The sequence below is a fragment of the Gracilinanus agilis genome, chromosome 1 (genome assembly GCF_016433145.1).
Source record: "Gracilinanus agilis isolate LMUSP501 chromosome 1, AgileGrace, whole genome shotgun sequence".
Lineage (NCBI taxonomy): Eukaryota > Metazoa > Chordata > Mammalia > Didelphimorphia > Didelphidae > Gracilinanus > Gracilinanus agilis.
In genome coordinates this window covers 136,994,472-137,015,890 of record NC_058130.1, presented here as the reverse complement: position 1 = coordinate 137,015,890, position 21,419 = coordinate 136,994,472, and the positions used below count along the sequence as shown (strand labels likewise).

Here is a 21,419-nt window from a genome sequence, read left to right as displayed (position 1 = left end):
GGCAGTATACCCTCCCCACACCCCACTCCCATGGCTCAGCCCAACAACAGCAGCTCTTGAATTATTGATGAAGTGTTTTTACAAAATTGAAAGTAAGAGCGGGTGTTATTTTTGGACCTCAGCCCATATAGAATACACAACATGGTATGTGATGAATTTGGGAGCAATTTTTATGAATCATTTGAAAGAAGTGGGGGGAGAGGGAAAAGAAGTCTCAGGAACATATGCCTTAGTGTAAATAACAGGGTTCCCCTTGTTCTACCACATGTGGAGGGTTTGCAGACCTCTCCAATTTATCTTTTAGCCCTGCAGCCTGGATTTGGATACCCCCAAATCTCTGATCCCATATATATCTCTCTAGCATCTTCTAACAACACTGTTTTACCCATGACCACAGAATGTCAGATCTGGAAGGAGCCTTCTAGATCACGTAACCAACCACATTCTACCCTGCCCCTATTTCCAGTTTACAGATGGGGAGACTGAGACCTAATGAGGCAGAACCATAACTAGAAATTCTGGCACCCCAGAAAAATTCAGCTGAGGAGGGGTGCCTAGTCAGGTACGGTCACACTGGACAACCTTCAGGAGTTAGCTGGAGGTAAGAGTGGCAAATAGCAGATGTAGTGGTAAGGTAGACCTATGTGAGAGAAGGTAAAACCCAGAAGAGTGGTAGAACCTTTACAGCATCATAGTACATAGCTCCACCACAGGAGAGCTGGGCATGGGAATGGCAGGAATACACAGAAGTACCCCAGCCCTTAACTCCTGAGGAAAAATCTCCAGTCCCCAAGCCCTAGTTATGTTTTTGCAGTGTCCAATACTCCCTAAACAGATGCTCCTAGGGTAGATTCCTAAAGGCTCCATCTCTTCCTTCACTGTATCTACCAAGCAAAAGACAGGACATCACTACTGCCAATTGCAAGCAAATCACTTTTCCTCCATATTAATGTTTCTTTATCTGTGAAATGAGTTGGAGGAGTTAATTTCTGAGGTCTCTTTAAGCTCTAACATTTTGGGATTCCATCATTGTTGTAGCTTTAAAAGTCAAGGAACCATAGCACAAACCAAAGTGGACTTTGACCTCTACTCTTTTCAGGCTCTCAGTCCTCACTCTAAGCAATTAGGGATAATGTGTAAATGGAGCCAGGGTTTATGTCTGTCTGTCTGTCTCTCTCTCTCTTCATCTTTCTCTTCCTTTCTCTCCCTTTCCTCCCTCCCTTTATTTCTCTTTATATCTAACTCTCCTATCTCTGTCTCTGTTTGTCTCTCCTCTCACCTCTCTCTCCTTTTTCTAGCTTTCTGTCTCCATCTTTCCATTTCCATCTCTTTGTCCCTATCTCTCTGAGTCTGTTTCTATCTCTGTCTCTATCCCTTTGTCTCTGACTCTCTCTATCTCACACATACAGAGAGAGAGAGAGAGAGAGAGAGAGAGAGAGAGAACTCTTCCTTCCCGTGTTGTTACTTGGAGAGCAACTGCCAGGCTGATGATCTCAATCCCCCATTCTATCCTCAATGCCTAGAAGACTTAGACTCTAACCAGGGCAGGAGCATGACTACAGGGATCCCTCTAGAGATCTGGAAGTGGGTCATAATGGTAATGTTGGTGGCATCTTAGCAAAGACCTTGAGGGCTCTTCCCAATTAATTGCTGCTTATGTTTCCATAATTGCATGATTTTTTCCCTTTAAATCTGAGCAACAAAGTCATAGTGATATAACAGCAAAGCCAGGGATTCCTCTGAAGGAAGCAATGCCACAATACATTGTTTCTAGATTAAAGAGATTTCATATAACTTAGAGCTAAAAGGAACCTGAGAAATTATTTAGCCTAAGCCCTTTATACAGATGAGGAAATGGAGGCACAAGGAAATGACGTGATTTGGTGAAGGTCACACAATGAGTAAATAGCATAGCCAGGATTCAGTCCCAGATCCTGTAACTCCAAATCTTGTGTTGTCCAAGTTACACCAAGATTTGAATAGGAAACCGGGAAACATAATCTGGCAAAGATTCCCAGCAGACATCACTGCCAGGATAGCTTTTTCAGGGAGGACTTTGCCTAGTTCTCACTCAGAAGGTCCTTTAAAAAATGGATTCCCTCTAAGCCTGGGATGGGCTAGGGATGACTAGATTATTAGCTGCCAGAATGCCATCATTATCACCTTCTACTCTTAGAATTTTCCAAACATTTTCTATCCATTACCTAATTTGATTTTCACAACCATCCTGCAAAAGGAGGCAGGAATGGGATTATTCTCTCCATCTTCTAGAAAAGGACATTGAAGTTAACCCAAGAAGGATGCGATTTGTCCCAGCTCATGCATTCAGGCACAGACATAAGACTATAGCATCTAACTCTCCCCTTGCAGACTTCAGACACTTACTGGCTGTATGACTCTGGTTAGGTCACTTAACCACTGTCTGCCTCAATGTCCTCAACTGGTCAACTTCTGTCTTGGATGCCTCCTTTATTTGTGTATCCTTTTGCCACCTTCTTCCTTAGGATTTATAACCCTGATACTACTTTTGCCCTTTTTATTAGGGAGAAGCTGCTGGTAAACTCAGTAACCCTGAGATACTGGTCCCTGAATATGCTGCCTCCTGGAGAGGTTTTCATTTCCAAAAGATGTCCTAAACAGGGCAGAGCTTACTCCCAAAGGAAGAGAGTTCTAATGATAGTCTTGTTGTTCAGTCGTTTCAGTCGTGGCTGACTTTTTCTGACCCCATTTGGGGTTTTCTTGGCAAAGATACTGGATTGCCTTTTCCTTCTCCAACTCCTTTTACAGATGCAAAAACTGGGGTAATAGTGATACATGACTTGCCCAGAGTCACACAGCTAGTAAGTGTCTAAGGCCAGATTTGAACCTAGGATCTCCTGCCTCCAGTCCTGGCACCATCTAGCTGCCTTGTGATAGCTAATGATGGCTTATGATGCATGTAATGATAGCTACCTAGAGTTATATTATAAATTCTGGCTAGCTAGCATTCTAGAGGTAAAATTTCAAGCATCTGGGCACATGGTGATGGGGGAGATGCTTTCGAACAGAAGCCCCTCCTGGTGACCAGTTATTACCTTGCCTTTGTGATTTAAGGACTCTGCAAAGTATCAGGGTTCTTGGGAGACTTGAAGGGGTAGGAAGCTGGCATTAGATCACATTTATGTTTTGGCAGTGGGAACATGGCACCGTCAAGTTGTTCAACATCAGAAACAGATATGATTTTATTAGTAGAAATGACACTAAAGAAGATGGATGACCATCTGCCTTGCCATAGCCCCCCAAGGACGGCTGGGACTTTCCATCTGCCCTGCAGCTAAACCCTCTTTTCTCTGTTGTCTGTTCCTATTAGAATGTGATTTCTATCTCAGTGCTTAGGATAGTGCTCTGCACACAATAAATGTTTCATAATTTGGTTTTTTTCTCTCCTATTCATTCATTCATAGATTCAAAGAGGGTCATGAGTGGATTGAGCCTAGAATCAGGGAGATCTGAGTTCAAGTCCAACTTCAGATACTTACTAGCTGTATGACCCTGGTTAAGTTATTTATTCACTGTCTGCCTCAGTTTCTTCAGTTGTAAAATGAGAATAATAATAGCACTTACCTCCTAGGGTCATTTTGAGGATCAAATGAGATAATGCTCAGAAAGTACTTAGCATAGTGTCTGATACATAGTAGGGACTTAATAAATGCTTGTTTCCTTCCCACCTATCTGTGACCTTGGTCAGGTCCAAAATCTTAACTCCATTCATCTCTTTGAGCCTCGGTTTTCTCCTCAATGGAATGAGAGGATTGGGCTAAGTGATCTCTAGCAGATCTTTTAGCTTTAAAGCCCAAGATCTGCGATATATTGATGGCCAGAAGACTATTGTGGAGATAAGGAGCAGTCATGACCTTTTGACAAGACAGACCTGACAAAGAAAGGCAGGCAGGTCTTCCAAAAAGGTTCAGGAAGAGAGTGTGAGAGGTGAAGCAACTTGGTGGCACAGTGGATAGAAAGTGAGGCCTGGAGACAAGGAGGTCTTAGGTTCAAATCTGGTCCAAGATACTTCCTAGCTGTTTGACCCTGAGCAACTCGCTTAATCCCAATTGTCTAGCTCTTACTACTCTTCTGCCTTGGAACCAATTCTCAGTATCAATTCTAAGAAAGAAGGTAAAATTTTAAAAAACAAAAGGAGATTCTGAGAGATCTCCAAGGCTTATGGTCACAGTCTTAGTGGAGCTAAAGAGCAATTAATGGGTAAAGAGAGTTCTGACTAGTCAGCATGTCTCCAGAAGCCTCAAGGAAGTCTAGCAACAGGTATCTACAGTCCCAACCACAAGGATTGTACTTGGAGCCAAAACTCTATGCTTCAGTAGGGTTGTGGTGAGCAATCCTGGCTCTGCTACCTACAGCCTATGTGACCTTCCATAATTCACTTCTCTCTGTGCCTCAATTTCCTATGGTTGTAAAATGATAAGGTTTGACCCCAAACTTTCTTCCTACTTTACATCTAATTTGCTTATAAAGTAAAACCACAGTCCTGAAGGAAGGATGACAGGAAAGCTGGATAAGGAGTTTGGTCCAAGAGATGAGAGAGACCTTCAGTACTAGGAGTCAGACACGAGATGGAAACTTCACCCCAAGGAACAAAGCAAGAGATTAGTTAATGGAATGTAGTTTAGTACAAAGAGCACTAGATTTGGAGTCAGAAGATTTAGGTTTAAATCATGCCTCTGCTATGTGCTACTTGTGTGCCTTTAAGTTATCCTCTTTCCCTCTACAGATCACATCAAGTCAACAAACATTTGTTAAATACTAACTGGATACCAAGCATTGTGTTAAGTTCTGGGCATACAAAGAAAGGCAAAAAACACTCCCTGCTCTCAAGAAGGGAGACACTTATGAACAATTATGGGCACACCAGCAGACTATTAATTGTATGCTCCTGGTTAAGGCATTTTCATCTCCCAGAGCCTCCATTTCTTCATCTCTAAAATGGACATTTTATTGCTTTTATGATAGAAACATGCATTCTTATGCTGAGGATGATCATGACCTACTACAAGATCAGAGCTAGAGCAGGAATCAAGCAGACTTGGTGATGGAGAGCTTGGTGTTAATCTTTTATGTCTAAGGATCCTTATGTCTTACCTACTTGGCATAGCCCATTGTTTAGAGGCGAGAATTAAGTGGCCCCAGCTTGAACAACTCAAGGGGAAGGAATCACTCTAATCATTCTATCAGTTAGTCCCTTTCATTCTATCCCTGTACTTCCTCCTAGCCCTATATAGTCAGGAAAAGTTCTGCTCTCAGCTGCTGTCACTGGGTGCCATATGATAAAGCTTCCCTTATCCATCACTAGCCAAGTTCATCACTTCTAATGAGCGCCCACTTTGGGAGTTTATCTGCATGGGCCACTTGAGAGCCTGCTTAACCAAAATACCTGCTGAATGTCATTTGCCGCCTAGGCCATGAATCATTGGCTCTCCATCTGCAGAGCTCAGTACATTCCTCAGACAAGGACATCTGGGCTCTCAAAATACACCCTTAGGGTAAGAGGGCAGAGCCTCCGAACAACTGCCATATCCAAAATGTAGCTGAAATTGTTACTAAAAGTTCTCATCATAAACTCGGTCCTTTCCAGAAGGGCTAATTCCCAGTCATTTGGAGATGGTTCCAAGCATTTGCCACAAGATAGCAGGTATTTAGGGGAATAACACAGACAAGAACACTCTCTTCTGGCTACTTCCTTTCCAGTTGGAACTCCGGAGAAGAAACATGGCGCATCATAGGAGAAAGAGGAATTTAGATATGCCAGGAAAAATTTCTCCTTGAAAATCTCCCCCCAAATTGTGCCTGTGTTACCCTTCCACACTCCAAAGGCTCATTTGGGTCGTATTTTTTCCCTGAAAAATCTAAACTCCTGAAAGGCACCAAAGGCAGCCTGCCTTTTCAATCATGCCATACCAGTAATCTTCATTTGCCCCTTTACTATTCACATAACACTGTCCTAAGTGCAATATAGATCCCTAGTGGGTTCGCTGCTATTCATTGCCCCCGTGCTGAATCAACCAGCTTCTCAAAGCTTCCCCCACCATTAACTTCAGACATTGTGCTGACCACTTCTTTAATGTTGCTAATAATCACATTTGTTGGAGAAGACACCTGACCTAGAGAAGTCTTCCCACAAGCAATGTTTCAGTACAAAGGGTGACTCCATAGAGCAACTCTCCAAACTTCACCCTAGACTCTAAAGAGCCTTCAAATATCAGTTGGTTTTCAGACTAGTGTATGATCAGTTAAGGGATTAATGTGGAAAGGGGAAAAAAAGAAAAAGGAAGAAGAGAGCACCTAAAAGCAAATGTTGTGTTCAGTCTTGTCTGATCCCATTTGTGGGATTTCTTTGCAAAAATCCTGGAGTGATTTGCCATTTCCTTCTCCAGTTCATTTTACAGATGAGGAAACTGAGGTAAATAGGGTTAAGTGACTTGGCCAGAGTCTCACATCTAATAAATGCCTAAAGCCAGATTTGAACCCAGGTCTTCCTGAGTCCGAGTCCAACTCCAGCAATCTATCCATTGTGCCACCTAGCTTCCTATTTAGAGATAAAACAAACATTCAGAGGTACAAAGAATTATTCGTGTTCACACCAAACACAGAGGCATGATTGCAACCCAGTTATTCTAAGAGCTGGCCCAGGGATCCTTCTGTTCTTGCATACAAGGGGAGCCTAAGTTTCCATGTGGCTAAGTTCAGTAAATGCAGATAATATGTGACAAACTGTGACTTTCAGTGAGAGCTTTCTCTGCTTGGGTATTATTAGAGTGCACCTGTGTCCCAGACATAACCTTACATGGGGATGTCAGGCATCTAATTAGCCTAAGAGAAATCCTGGATAAAATTCTTCTGCCTAAACCATCATCTTTGTTCTGACCTTTCCCAACTGGGCGGCATGAGGCTAGGAGAGCATACCCAGGGCACAGAACTAAGGACTTACACATGTTCTCTTTAGACAGGGTCCTCAAAGAGAATAAGAAGCTGGATTTCACACCATATCAAACACTGACTGATTAGCTAATTTGTGATCGAAAATATAGCCTGAGATTGTGCTGGGTGATAAATAGCAATTGAGTCATGTTTTACATAATCAATTGGTGTTTAATTAGCTATTTGTCCCTTAGTTTCCATGGTTACCTAGATAATTGAAAAGGGGGGAAGGTATGTTTTCTAGTCTGTGCTGCAGAGAGCCTGGACTGGTTCAGAGCTGTACATCTATCTATCCGCATCTCCCAGGATATATCCTTTCTCTGACAGTTCATTAAAAAAAATTCCTACTCATCCTTCCATGCCATGAACTAATCATTTCCCCTTTAGAGCTTCACAATCTTCCTATTTTTTTCTGTATTTGTAACCCCAAAACCTAGCACAATGTCTGGCACATAAGAAATGCTTAATACATTCTTGTTGATTGATTATGTCATCTATAAAATGAAAGCGTTGAATTACTTGCTGTTTACATTCCACCCCAACTCCGGATAAATTTATCAATCAACCAACAATCATTTATTAAGCATCCACTATAAGCCAACACCGCACTGGGCATTAGGGATGCAAAGACAAAGAATGAAATGATTCTTCCTATAGTAAATCTGACTGAATTGTAGAAGAAAAAGGGGATGAGGAGGAAAATAAGACAACATGAATAATTATAAGTCAATGAATGATCTCAAAAACATGCCTGCAAAAAACTTTGGAGAGCAGCCTGGCAGCGTGAATAAAAGTTACAAATGTAATCATACCCTTTGACATAACAATCCCATTGTTAGAACTATACCCTTCAAGTGTTATCAAAAATAAACAAACAGAAAATGCCATCTACTTGCAAATTTTTATAGAAACATTATTTGTAATTGCAAAAAAGAAAAAGGAAAAAGCACTGAAAACAACCCAAATGTCCAACAATAGGAAAATTTATAAATAAATCATAGCACAGTACATTAATGGAATGGGGCAATTAAGAAAGACAAGTATAATTAATATAAAAAATATGGAAAGACCTTGATGAAATATGAAAAAGAAGAAAAAGCTGCACCAGAGAAGAATATATGCTAAGTGATTATATAAGAACCAAAGTGAATAAAGGTGAATGGACAAACAAATATTCTAAATTGAGACTTGGGGGGCAGCTGGGTGGCTCAGTGGATTGAAAGCCAGGTCTAGAGATGGGAGGTCCTAGGTTCAAATCTGACCTCTAACACTTCCTGGTTATGTGACTTTAGGCAAGTCACTCAATCCCCATTGCCTAGCTCTTACCACTCTTCTGCCATAGAACCAATACACAATATTGATTATAAAATGGGAGGTAAAGGTTTAAAATAATTTTTTAATCAAGACTTGAAGAGAGTAATGGAGAAACAAATATGAAATCTTATGGGATAAGGCTAGAGTTCGGAACAAGATCCAGGATCCCATTAATATAGTGGCACTTTTTTTTTTTTCAACTTATCATCTTAGAGAATTAAAAGTATTAAATAGTTATGTGACTTGTCAGGAGTTACATAGCTAGTAATTTTCTGAAGCCAGATTTGAACTCAGGAAGTTGAGTTTTCCTGCCTCCAGACCTGGCACTCTACCCACTGTGACACTCTAGCTGCCCATTATGGGACAGTGAGAAATAAAATTCACTAGGAAGGCAATTACAATGCTGTAATGGATGGAGCTCCTGCAGTGAAGGTTGCAGACTTGCATTCAAATTCCACTTCTGATAACCTATGGGACTAGAGTCCAGTCCTTTAAAAGCCTTTCTGAGCCTCAAATTACTCATCTGTAAAATAAGGATTATAATCTTTGCACTATGTGTCCTATAGGATAGTTGTGGGAGAAATTGATTTATAAAGCTATAATATGCTATGGAAAAGTGAGTTGTTGTTATCATGGTAATACAAGTCAAAATATGATCTTTTATGCCATGGGATCAAGCAATCTTACACTGTGACAGGCTAAACACTGAAAATACAAAAACAGAAAAGAAATAGGCTCTGTCCTCCAGGAGCTCAAATCCTATCAAAGGAAACAAATTGTGTATATAAATATAAATACAAGGGGGTGTATGTGTGTGTGTGTGTGTGTGTGTGTGTGTGCGCGCGCGCGTGCGCATGTGTTTTTGGTGGGGATGAGGAAAAGTTTAATGTAGAAGATGATGCATAAATTGAGCTTTGAAAGATGCTAGTGATGCTATAAGGCTGGTTGTGGGGAGGTTGCAAATTCCAGGCATGGGAAAGAACAAGATGGAATGTGTTGAGAAAAGGAAGAAAGATCACTTCTAACTTGTACTAAGTCAGGAAAAACATCCTTTGAGCCTCTGATCTTGAAGGATGGTAGAAAATGACACCAAACTTATAGTCAGGAAGACCTAAATTCAAATCTAGCCTTAGTCATTTGGTAGCTCTGTGACCCTGGGCAAGTCACGTAGCTTTTGTTTGCCTCAGATTCCTCAACATTAAAATGGGGAGAATAATAGCACCTACCTCCTTGGGTTGGTGAGAGGATCGAATGAGATCACTACAAAATGCTTATCACAGTGCCTGGCACATAGCAGGGGCTATCTAAGTGCTCGCTATTATTATTGTTATTGTATTTAAAGTGCTATGTAAATGGTGTCAGTGGTGATGATGATGATGTCACCTTATTTATAGGCAGGGATGTCTTTCTAGATCCTCCTACAGTGTAAACAGCTACATTCACTGCCTAGACATAAAGCTGACTCTGAGTGTCAAACCCTTCCTACATCTTTTCTTCTTTGTTCTTACCTGGGCTCTGGTGCAAAATTTCATGATTGCCTCCGTCTGTTTCACACACTTGTTCTCCTTAACTTTGACCTGTACCTGGTTCGAGCATGTTAGCATGCTGGTGATCCTTCTGAACTGCGTGACCTTGGGTATGTTCCAGCCATGCGAGGATGTGGAATGTCAATCAGAACGCTGTAACATCCTGGAGGTAGGATGGGGTCCAGGGAAGAATCAGAATGGGGTTCAAGGGTCCCAGATTAAAATTCCAGACTTTGTCCAAAGTTACTGACTAGGTGACCTTGGGCAAGTCACTTCTTTTTGAAATCTCATTTTCCTCATCTCTATGATGAATGGGGTATATGAAATGGTCTCTTCCAATTCCAAGTCCCATGGTCCTATGATTTCAGATCACAAAGTACTCTCTAAAAGAGACCTCTACCCCAATGATGGGACCTAGTCAGTTGAATTAAGAAAGCAATTCCCATTTTTATCTGAAAAACCTATACGTGGAGGAATAAATAGAGTTTGGCCTCATTTATTCACACTAAGATTATATAAAAAGACACTGGAGTATGACTAGTGGGTCCCCAGGTGACTTTTCTTTTTTGATCATGTGCATCAGTTTTAATAAATTAGCACAATGATCATGTATATATTTAATAAATAGTAGAGTTGGTTGTCATCTCTTGAAGAGATCCAGAATATGATATGGGGTACATGATATGGGGAAAAGGAGGGCCCCAAAATAGGCAAATTTTCCATAGACCCCTTTCTTTTCATGCAGGGTCATTAGTTCTTCTGTCACAGTAAAGAGAAGGGGTTCTTCTTATTGATCTCTTCTTTTTCTTTACCAATTTAGGCATTTGATGACTTCATCTTTGCCTTCTTTGCGGTGGAAATGGTCATAAAGATGGTCGCCCTGGGGATTTTTGGACAGAAGTGTTACCTGGGAGACACATGGAACCGTCTAGACTTCTTCATCGTCATGGCTGGGTCAGTAACCAAGACTCACAAATCTCATGGAAGTTAGATGGTCAGCAAATCACCAAGCATTTGTTTTATGTGCCAGTCATTGTGGTAGGGGAGGCTGTAGAAAAGACAACAGAAAGACAAAATCTACAGAAAGACAAAAAATGAGGCAATTCCTACTCTCATGGAACTTACCTGACCACCAAAACATGTATAAACATATATCAACTGGGGCACATATATAGACAATTATTCACAGATATGCAAACACATACATTGCCAAAAACATAAATAAATACACACACACTAGGGCAATTGAGTCATACATCTGCCATCCATCCATAATCATATTTGGCAGTTTTTCCTAGAAGCCAACAGATGCCAGGCTAAGAGAGATCTAGTCAAAAGAACTCATCATGACACATAGAGTTGCTCCTCAACTAAGCGGTCTCTGCAAAATAGAAGAGATAAAAACTGAACCAAAGAGAAGGAGAGGAGATCTCTGTTCTTTTTTTTAATACATTTTTTTCAACAACATTCCATGAACATCAACTATGTGTAGGTCCCCAGGCTGGCCCCCAACAGTCTGGGAGCCAGATAAGTAAAATCTAGCCCTTGCCAGCCACTCAAGGATCTCAGCCTAATAAGGAGATAAGAAGCTGACACAAAACAAAGGGGTGAGACTAGCTAATCTCTAGAGCCCTTTCTAGTAATAACATGGTATTTTCACTGTTCAAATAGCCCTTCTAACTCTTTCATTCTCTATTCTAAGTTGCCTTCTAACTCCGACATTCTCTGGTTTTATGTGTCCAAGGGCTTGGGAAAGTTGTCAAGTACCTAGATTCTACTTCTACCCTAGGATCCCTAACTTTCTTCATATTTCAGCTCATGTGATGCCTCTTTCTAGAATCCTTTCCTGATCTCCCTGGTTGTTAGTGCTTTTCCCTTTCTCCTCAAATTATCATGTACATATGTATCTGCATACAGGTCATATCTGCCCTTCCCCCTAGCAAAAGGTTAGCCTTGAGGGCAGGCAGGTTTACATTTGTCTTTGTATGCTCAGATCCTAGCACAGTGCCTTGCATATAAGTTCATATGCAGCTTGCAGTCACGAAAATTCTACCAGATTTTAGAGTTTGAATCCCAGCTCTGCCATAGAATACTAGTGTGCCTTTGAGCAAGTGGTCACCTCCCTAAACCTCAGTTTCTTGATGTGTAATATGAGAGGTTTGGGCTGGATAACTTCTAAGATACATTCTCACTCTTCATCTGTGTGATCCTATGATGATAAATTGGAATATAAGGAACTGGTTTTTTCAGGTCTTAGGACTGAGTTAGCAATGGTGGTTAGATGATTCAGTGAATAGAGTGCTAGATCTAGAGTCAGAAAGACCTGAGTTCAAATTTGGCCTTAGACACTTTCTAGCTGTGTGAACCTGGGCAAGTCATTTAACCTCTCTTAGTTAATTAATTAACATTAATTAATTCACTCTGCATTAATTCAATGAAAAAGGAAATAGCAAACCACTCCAGTATCTTTGCCAAGAAAACCCCATGAATAGTAGGGTCCATGGGGCTCTGAAGAATCAGACATGACTGAAAAACAAAACTGGCCCATCCAGGTGCCCAGTGACACATCCATTCTCCACCTTCCCCATCAGCATGGGTCTAGCATCTCTCTTGTTCCTCCAGGTTTACCTACTCTTTTCTTTGGACAGTCAGAGAACCATGGGATGACATCTTTGCCAAAAAACTTTGAGAAACAGCTTCTAAGCCTTCCTTGAAAATGGAAGTTGTAATAGCTTGAGGCCCAAACTCTCTTTCTCTTCAGTCCAGGGGCTGGGAATGCATTGGAATTATTCTGGGTACTCCAGTAAGCCACAGAATGAGGATTAAATGCCCCCTATCCACCCCCGGTCCAGCCTCCCTAAGTGAGTCGATTACTCTAATAACAGTTAAGGAGGGAGGAAAGCGATAAGCAGAGAAATAGCACATGAAGCCACAACTCTGAGCTGCTACAACAGATGGTCATGGGATTTTCTTGCAGTAAATTACTTCTGCTTAAACAGCAGAAATTTTAATCCTTGGCCCATGTTCACGAAGAACACAAAGAAGAGGGGAAAAGGGTCTACTGGCATCCCTACTACACAGACTTGCCTCATTCTCTGCCTCAGGGATCCCAGGGTTGATATGCAGGGGAGACCTTGAGATCACCCTAGCACTAGCCAGCTCTGCCCACATGGAAATGGTTTATAAAATAGCTTGTTCTGAGCCTAGGAGTCTACCCAGCACCCCTAGGATATAGGAGTTCCCCATAAAGTCGCATGTTGAAGCATTCTGAAGGTCTTTCCTGTTGGAGGTATTTACAGGCAAGGAAACTGAGACCTTGAGAATAATTAGGATTAGGAAAACATGGGTCAATGGATGGGGAAAGAAGGCCTAAGGAGACTATGGTAGTTACATGCAAGTATATGAAAAACTACGTCAAATGGATGAGGGATGAGACTTGTTCCATTTGACCCTGGAGAAGAAGACGAGGAGCAGGAGGCAGAAGTTCCAGCAATGCTGATTTTGGCTGAGGCAGAAAGACCTTCCTACCAATGAGTGATTGTCAGGATAGAACAGGATGCTTTGGGATGTTGTGAATTTGCTGTTCACCAGAAGTATTCCAGCCAAGGATGGATGATCTTCTCTCAGTAATATTTTCAACTTTATTGATTCATGATGTGCTATCAAATATACCTCCCAGCTCTGAGAATCTAGAATTCTAAAGTAGCTTGCTATCACACAAAGAGTAGGAATGAATAAAAGCAAATTTAGAGCAATACTAGGGGAGGAAAAAAAAAGTAAATAATACTTAGCCCTTGCCTGCAGCTAGGACAATTAGGTGTCACAGTGGGTGGAGCACTGGGTCTGGAGTCAGGAAGACCTGTGTTCAGATCTGGCCTCAGACACTCATTCCCTGTGTGACCCTGGACAAGTCATATAATTCCTGCTTGCCTCAGTCTCCTTACTTGTAAAATGGGGATAACAGCATCTTAAGTGTTGTTGTGAGGATCAAACAAGATAATAATTGTAAAGTCATTTACAAATATTACAAATTACAAATTATTACAAACAAGACAACAATTATAAAGTGTTTAGCAGAGTGGCACATAGTAAACATTTTTATAAATGTTAGCTATCATCATTACTTGTTAATCATGATATTGTAGTCTTTGAAATTTTTTTTCATGTTTTACATATTTTATGTCATTAGTACTCATAAGAATCCACATGCTAGGTTCCATTATTATCCCCATTTTATAGATGAGGAAACTGAGACTGACAGTGGTTAAGTGATTTGCCTGAGATCATATAATTAGCTTCTAAGGCAGGGTTTTAAAATTCAGGTCTTCCTGACTCCAAGTCCAGCAACCTAAACACACACCAGCTCTAATGGGTCACAAAATAGACATGGCAGACCAGCTGCTCTCTACCATTCCTCCCAAGTTCTGATATTGTGTGTCCTGTGTTCTAAGGTCCCTTCCAGCATTAACATTCTGTGTCCCATCTTCCAGGGGCCCATCCAGTTCTGACCTTCTGTGTCCCATTCTAAGGGCCTTGCCCAGTTCTGACGTTCCAAAGCCCTTCCAGCTCTCTCTGTCAGTGTTCTATGTTCTGAGGGCCCTTCCCAAGCTCACATTCTACATTCTCTCATCTGAAGTCAGTCTGCAGTGGTCCCTACAACAGGGGTCATCGCAGGAGACCCTGCATGGCCCCCTGACCAGTGAGGCCTTTGACCTGTGACAATTCATTGCAATTAATCATTTCACTTCACAAGAGTTTTGACTCCACCTCAGCCTCCCAGTCATTAGTTTCTATGCCTGGGCTCAGTGTTCCATGCAGGCAGCCTCAAACCTAACGATGTCATCCTCAGAAGAGGAAAAGGCTTTAGCATTTTGGTCTGGACTGGCTCCAATAAATCCATCCAATTACAGGGAATCTCTCTCTGTACCACACACCTTCAAAGCCTCCCCGAATGGGAACATTCACTGAGCTGGCACATTTCCATGTCTTACAAGATGTATCAGTTAAGGATGCCAGGACTGCAGTTGGGCATCTTCTGCAGAATGGAATAGACCAACTGAGAGTTTTCCTTAAAGAGTCTCTGAGTATGATTCATACTTTGGGATTTGAGATGTCATGATACTGTTCCCTCCTAAGCCTGTCTCAGAGGCTGAGATTTGGACCAGAAAACCCCCAGAAGATTACCTTGCTGGACACTTCTACCCCTAGTCCTAGTTCTGCCCCCCCCCCCCGGGCAAAGCAGAATAAGTCTGATCTATCTTCCCAGGTAACTAGGGACCAGAAAAAGTCCTTCCTTGTGCCAAGAAGAGGAATAGAAATCTAGATTCTAGATGTTGTTGAGGAATTGAAATCCGCCTTACTCCAACTTTCCCATCCTGCTCTGCCAGACATAAGATGGCACAGTTAGGTATTCATAGAATCATTGTCCCTATCCATAAAGTTTCCTGGGATCATCTGCCAGACAAGTAAGAGGGGAAGGAAGAAGCAGGAAAGGGAGACAGAAAGACTACTAGTGTTCCATTTGGAGAAACCAAAGAAAGAGGAACTGTGACTATTAGGCTGAAGTTATGCACCAAAGAGTGCCGTCCTAACATTAAGCCCATATTTAGGAGCTGGGGCTCTGAGACTAACCATTGGGCATGGCCAGACCAAATACAATAAGTTCAGGAAACCCTTGGGCTTTTGGTTACCTCCACTCATCAGGACCAATTTTCCAAAGCTCAGACATGGAAGCCAGGCTGGAGAACTAAAGATTTGGTGCAAGCATTCCCAAGCTGATCCCAAGGGTTGGACGTGGCCTCAAAACATCTGCCCTTGGACTAGGTACAAAGTCAAAAGAGAGGGGCCAGGTAGAACTTGATAGTCAGAGATGGGGAGGGAAGTGGAGACAACATACTCTTCTGAAGTCTACCAATAGATTTCTCCTTAGCTGCCCAGTGGTCTCTCTGTAGGCAGTATGCTATAGTGGGCAGAGGAGATGGGAGCATGAATAGGAAACCTTAGCTTCAGAGAGCTGTGTGACTTTCAGCAAGTTATATCTCCTGTCTGGACCTCAGTTTCCTCCTAGTATCGGATCAGACAATCTAGAGTTCTGTGAAATGCAACCATTCACTGGAAGAACTTGGAGCACAGTCTGTGATTTCCAGCAACTGAGGAAATTCCTAAACAATAGCAGAGATGGAGGTTAGCAAGGAGACATGGAAGTATGGCAATAGCAGCTTAGGTCCATATTGAGGAACTTGTAGTAAGAGCTAAGAAAAAAGGGGAAACAAGTTATTGCCAAATCAGGAATAATAGCTGTCTGGAAGGTTCATACTAGATCAGAAGGCCAAAATTCAAGCAGTTGATTCCAGCTAAGTATTTTTGTTGTTGTTGTTCAAGAACAAATCTAAGACAGAAGAATGGCTATGCAAACAGGATTAAGTGACTTGCCTAGAGTCACATATCTGGGAAGTGTCTTAGGCCTGTTTTGAACCCAGGTCCTCCTGAACACAGCCCTGGCACTCTATCCGCTGTGCTACTTAGACACCTCTCAATCCCCTCCTTTTACAGAAGAAGAAACCGAGACCCATAGAATTTAAATAACACTTAGGAAATAACTGGAAACATCAAGATTAGAGCCCAGGTCTTCTGACCCCAAATTCATTGCTCTTTCTACTATACCATACTGCTTTCCCTGAAAAGCTTAAAACTATTGAGAAGCTCTGGAATGCAATAGACCTTGATTAGATTTTCCCCTATGTCTCTATTAGAGCCAAATTGGCAAATACCTTTTTCTGGGCCTTAACTTAGATAAATAAGGCTTTCCCTTCCTTACTATTCCTACTGCCATACTCTCATTCTCCCCTTCTCTCACTCCTTGAACAATTACGATTGCCTCCTAACTGGTCACCCAGTCTCCATTCTCTTCTCCACCTAATTCATCCTATACTTAATAAGTAATATGAGATTACTATTTAAAGCACCATTTTCATCACTCCACTCCTATGCTCAAGGACCTACACTGGCTCCCCATTGGCTATAGGATTCTGCCCATACAGCTCAGCCTAAATTTATGGCTCTAAATTTACACTTGAAGGTCATCCACTTCTCCAACCTTACATTCCACTGCTCCCAGCACTGATTTGCCTTCGAACCTGGGGCTCTGCAGGCCATCTTCATTCAAGGATCCTACAACTTCTGCACATGCTTTCTAGTCTGAGCTGATCTCTCTTTGTCTCTTTCCCTCCAGCATGATGGAATATTCTCTGGATGGACACAATGTCAGCCTTTCTGCTATCCGGACCGTTCGCGTTCTCCGGCCACTCAGAGCCATTAATAGGGTGCCAAGTAAGTCCACAGTGTCTTTTCATAATCCAGGCTTGAGGACTGGGCAGCTTAGCTGTCAGAGCCAGTGCTGACTAAGCTCAGCCTTGTAGCAGCTTAAAAACAGTACCTGGAGGTGCAAAGCTTCTGTTCCAGGAATCCTACTAGTTTTTGCCACTTACTTTTGCAAATCTCTAATCCCTCCTCCATCCCATCAATGATCATGTTATCATTGTCAGGAAATTGGGGGACTTATTTATGTCGTTGTGAAGTCTAATAGGTTCATAGAGAATTCCTGTTGTAATCCAAACTCTAAACATGATAAGGGTAAAGCCAATGATGGAGTAGCTGGAGATATAGGGAAGGGAGAGTGTGGTGCCAAGCAAGGCATGTTTTTCAAAGGAGATAGATTCTCCAGAACTATTCCTTTCCTGTTTGAATCTAGATCTCTTCTTGCTAGGAAGCCCAGCAAATGAAATAGGTCTTTCTTTTTATTTTTTCATCTTATTTTTACTTCTTTTTGTTTGTTTTTTACATCCTCTTTATTTCTGAATTTATCCCTCTTTGCTTCCCTTCCCAGTGAGCCATCTCCTATAATAAGGGAGAGATTGTGATTTCAATGATTATGGAGAATTCCCAGATAAGGAAACTCACTCCCTTATCAATATAAGACAGTCTTTTCATTTACATTGTTGCAGCCATTATATATATTGATTTCCTCATTTTTTCTTTCTTCACTCTTGGAACAGACTATTCAGTGATAGTCCAAGTCCTAGATAAGGTAATAGACCTGGAAAGGACCACTGAGCCCATCAAATATTAATTTGTAAAATGAGGAAACAGACCCACAGACATTAATTTACAGGAACACTGGCTCATAGATTTGGAGCTAGAGATGACAAAGAGAGAAGAGATAGAATGAGAGGGAGAGAGAAAGAAAAAAGAGAATGAGAGGAGACAGGAAGAGAAAGATTGGGAGGAAGAGATGAAGGGAGACATAAAGAAAAAGAGAGTGAAGGAGGCAGAAACAGAAAAAGGGATTGGAAGAAAGAATGAGAGTGTAAGAAATGAGAGAGAAAAGAGAAGGGAAAAGAGCGAAAAGAGAATGAGAGGAAAAAAGAAAAAAGAATGAGAGGGGGAGAACACAGAATGGGGAAGAAAAGAAAGATAAAAGAATGGGAAGGACAGAAAGAAGACAGAAGACAATGAATGGGGGAGAAAGAAAAAAGTAAATAAGAGAGAAGAAAGTTGCATAGAGGATAGATTTGGGGAGCGGGGTCCAAACGCAAGAAATAGATTTCCTTTTACTGGCTTTTAAGACTTTCACCTTCTCATGTGGGTACCAATAAGGCTCAGAATCCAGATGAGGAAAGAATGCTGGACCCCCAAATTAGAAGAAACCCAGATTCAAATACCATCACTGACACTTACTAGCTATGCAACCCAGAGCAAGTAACTTAATCTTTTAATTTTCTTTCCTGTAAAATGGTGATAACTATATTCCCCTTGAAGAATTGTCATGAGAATCAAATCAGAAAATGCTTTTTGAGCCTCTGTGCTATTGAAATATGAGTTATTATTATGCTACCATATAATACCAGCCAGCATTGCCAAAGGTGACACTTGAACCAAATCTTTTCCTAACTCCAAGGCCAATTCTCTTTCCATTCTACCTCTGTAGCCCAAAGTGCTTCAAGTACTATAAGTATATTGGCCATTCCTATATTACCACATAATAATAGCTGTATTTCCATAGCATTTTAATATTTAGAAAGTGATTTTCACACAAAAATCCCATAACTATAGATGATATGATTATTATTATCTCCATTTGAGAGATAAAGAAACTAAGTGTCAGGGGGATGAAAAGGAGCTAATTAATGTGGGCATCCTAAATTCAAACCCAGGGCTTTCCCACCTCCAATTCTAAGGCTCATTCCAGTACACCATACTGCAATGACCACTTGTCACAAAGATTATGCCTTAAACAGCTAGAAATTAACTTGTGTGTGTGTGTGTGTCTGTAAGAGAGAGAGAGAGAAAAACAGAGAGAGACAGAGACAGAGACAGAGAGAAACAGAGAGAGACAGAGAGCCCCTTCCATAGCTCTCTGGTTCTATCTGAAGAATAAATAGAGGCCTTGTCAAAAATGGCCTTTACACTCAAGAAAGTCAAGCAGATTCAGCTCCACGGAGAGCATCCTGAAGCAGCTACATGTTTGCCTACATTTCATAGCTGAGCAAATGCCAACCTCTCTCTATAAGGATAAACCCCACATGAGACCCTGCTGGCTTTTAACACAGTGAGCCAGGGACTAACAGATCACAGGAGTCCACTTAGGCCCAGGAAATACCTGTCATAAGATTTTAGAGTTGGAAAGACTTTGGACTTCATCTTAACTGCCCACTGCATTTCACAGAGAAGGAAACTGAGTTATAGGCCTGCCTCAAAATGGAAAAGCCATTTATTAAATTAGAATGGAGACTTTTCAACTCCAAATTCATTGTTCTTTCCCTTACATTATGCTGCCTTTCTCTTGTGAGCCTGTCGTCTGTCAGTTACAAGGTTAAAGAACTTTACTAGTCCTGTGATAAAATCCTCAACCTAAAATACCCTTACCGATTCTGAAATAAAATCTCTACACTATATTCTTTCTTATTGTTTGTATTCCTTATGTCTCTCTCTGTGGTCACTGATGGGGGCCTTTGGCTTGTCCTAACAGGACCAAGTTTTCCACTTATAAGCATCATTTTGTTCTCTTCATAGTCATAAATTCTACTCATCTCAATGAGCAAAGGGGAAATGACTTACTCAAAGTAGGAGTGGAGAGGAGCAGAACTTATATGCATGTCTTCTCTCCAGATCTGAGAGATAGTATGGGCAAGGGCTCAGACTGTCCTTTGAGTCTCTATCTTTGTGTCATAGAACAAGTCTGGAAATTTTTCATATCATTTAGTCCTAGGAGGGGCACTAGAGGCTTTCTAGTCCAGCCTGTCATTTTACACAGGTGGAAATTAAGGTCCAGGGAGTTTATTTGAACTTTCCAATGTCACATCGTAGGTAGCCTTACAGTGCATCTTCCAGTTCCATTCCATCCAGCTCAGTTACTGTGTCCTGAAGGCTTTCTGTGATTTTCCTCAATCCTGGAAAATCTTGTGTGGGATTCTAATCCAGCCTACAAATAGCATCTTTACTATTATGCTACAGATCCTTCTAGATTTTGAATGTTATTGCCTGCTCCCTTCCCTCCTATCTTGGGTAATAGGAAAATAATAATAACTGGGGAAGAATTTGGCTATAAGTGATTTATTGAATAAGCAGTTAGAAAGCAATGGTCATTGGCCTCCTCAATTAGTCTAAAGACCCCAAGTATAGAGTAAAGCAAATTTTATAGACAAAAAATAATTAAAGAAATCCAAAATTAATTATAACAAAGACAATTAATTCAACAAGGATACAAAAATTAAACAATCTAATTTCTAATTGGAGAAAAATTTAGGGGCTTTCCAGGTTAGAAGGGAGAAGTAGGTTTCAGTCTAGTTGGGAACAGAACAAGGAAGTTTTGAGGTCCTCTATTCATAAAATGAAAAGATGCTGATTAATTACATCCACCTGTATATATGGAGCAGTAGATAATTTATATAATCCAGTTTCCCATGGATGAATAACAGAAAAACAACAAAATGGAGGAGAGTATATATGGAAGTCCAACATGGGAGTCTATGCTCACAAGATAGAGTCTAGCTGGTCCTGCTACACGAAACTAAGGGCATTTTGTACATGATCTTAATTTTATCTCATCATTTGATTGCTACAGAACTCTGTGGGAGTTGGGATTTGAATACCTCCATAGCCAAACCCAGTCCCCTTTCCACTATACCACACCAAACTGAAACCTCAAGTACTGGAATTTTATTTCTGAGGCTTAACAAAGTCTTGCTTCATATTACCTTTCCCAACCGCTTTAATTGATCCAATAATCCTAACAGATATAATAGAATCTGGATTAGGAAAAACCATCCCAATGGTACTGCCATCTTTATCATACCCTTCCTATGATGAGGCATAGGCAGAATTATCTAAGAAGCTTCAGCTGAAACCTGTCTGCTGCAATATGGGGCCAAAGAATGTCAGAACCAGAAAAGAACTTAGAGATCATCCCATACAGCAGCTCCACACTGTATACCTGAGAACAGCTTGGGGCAATAACTCTCCTAGGATCCTACAGCAACTTATCTGTAGCTAAAACCCAGATATAATCAAGAAGATAATTGAATTCATTTTTAGATAGAAGTGGCAGGACCA

The 21,419-nt window shown here is 41.2% G+C and overlaps 1 protein-coding gene across 1 annotated transcript in view; it reads left to right on the top strand.

Annotated features, from left to right (window-relative positions):
- The window catches only part of CACNA1H (calcium voltage-gated channel subunit alpha1 H), a 412,463-nt gene that overhangs the window by 252,842 nt on the left and 138,202 nt on the right, over window positions 1-21,419 (top strand). Inside the window, exons 2-4 of the mRNA XM_044677620.1 lie at window positions 9,867-9,978; window positions 10,630-10,763; window positions 17,041-17,138. Of these exons, the coding sequence (XP_044533555.1) occupies window positions 9,867-9,978; window positions 10,630-10,763; window positions 17,041-17,138 (344 nt within the window). The remainder of the gene's footprint in view (window positions 1-9,866; window positions 9,979-10,629; window positions 10,764-17,040; window positions 17,139-21,419) is intronic.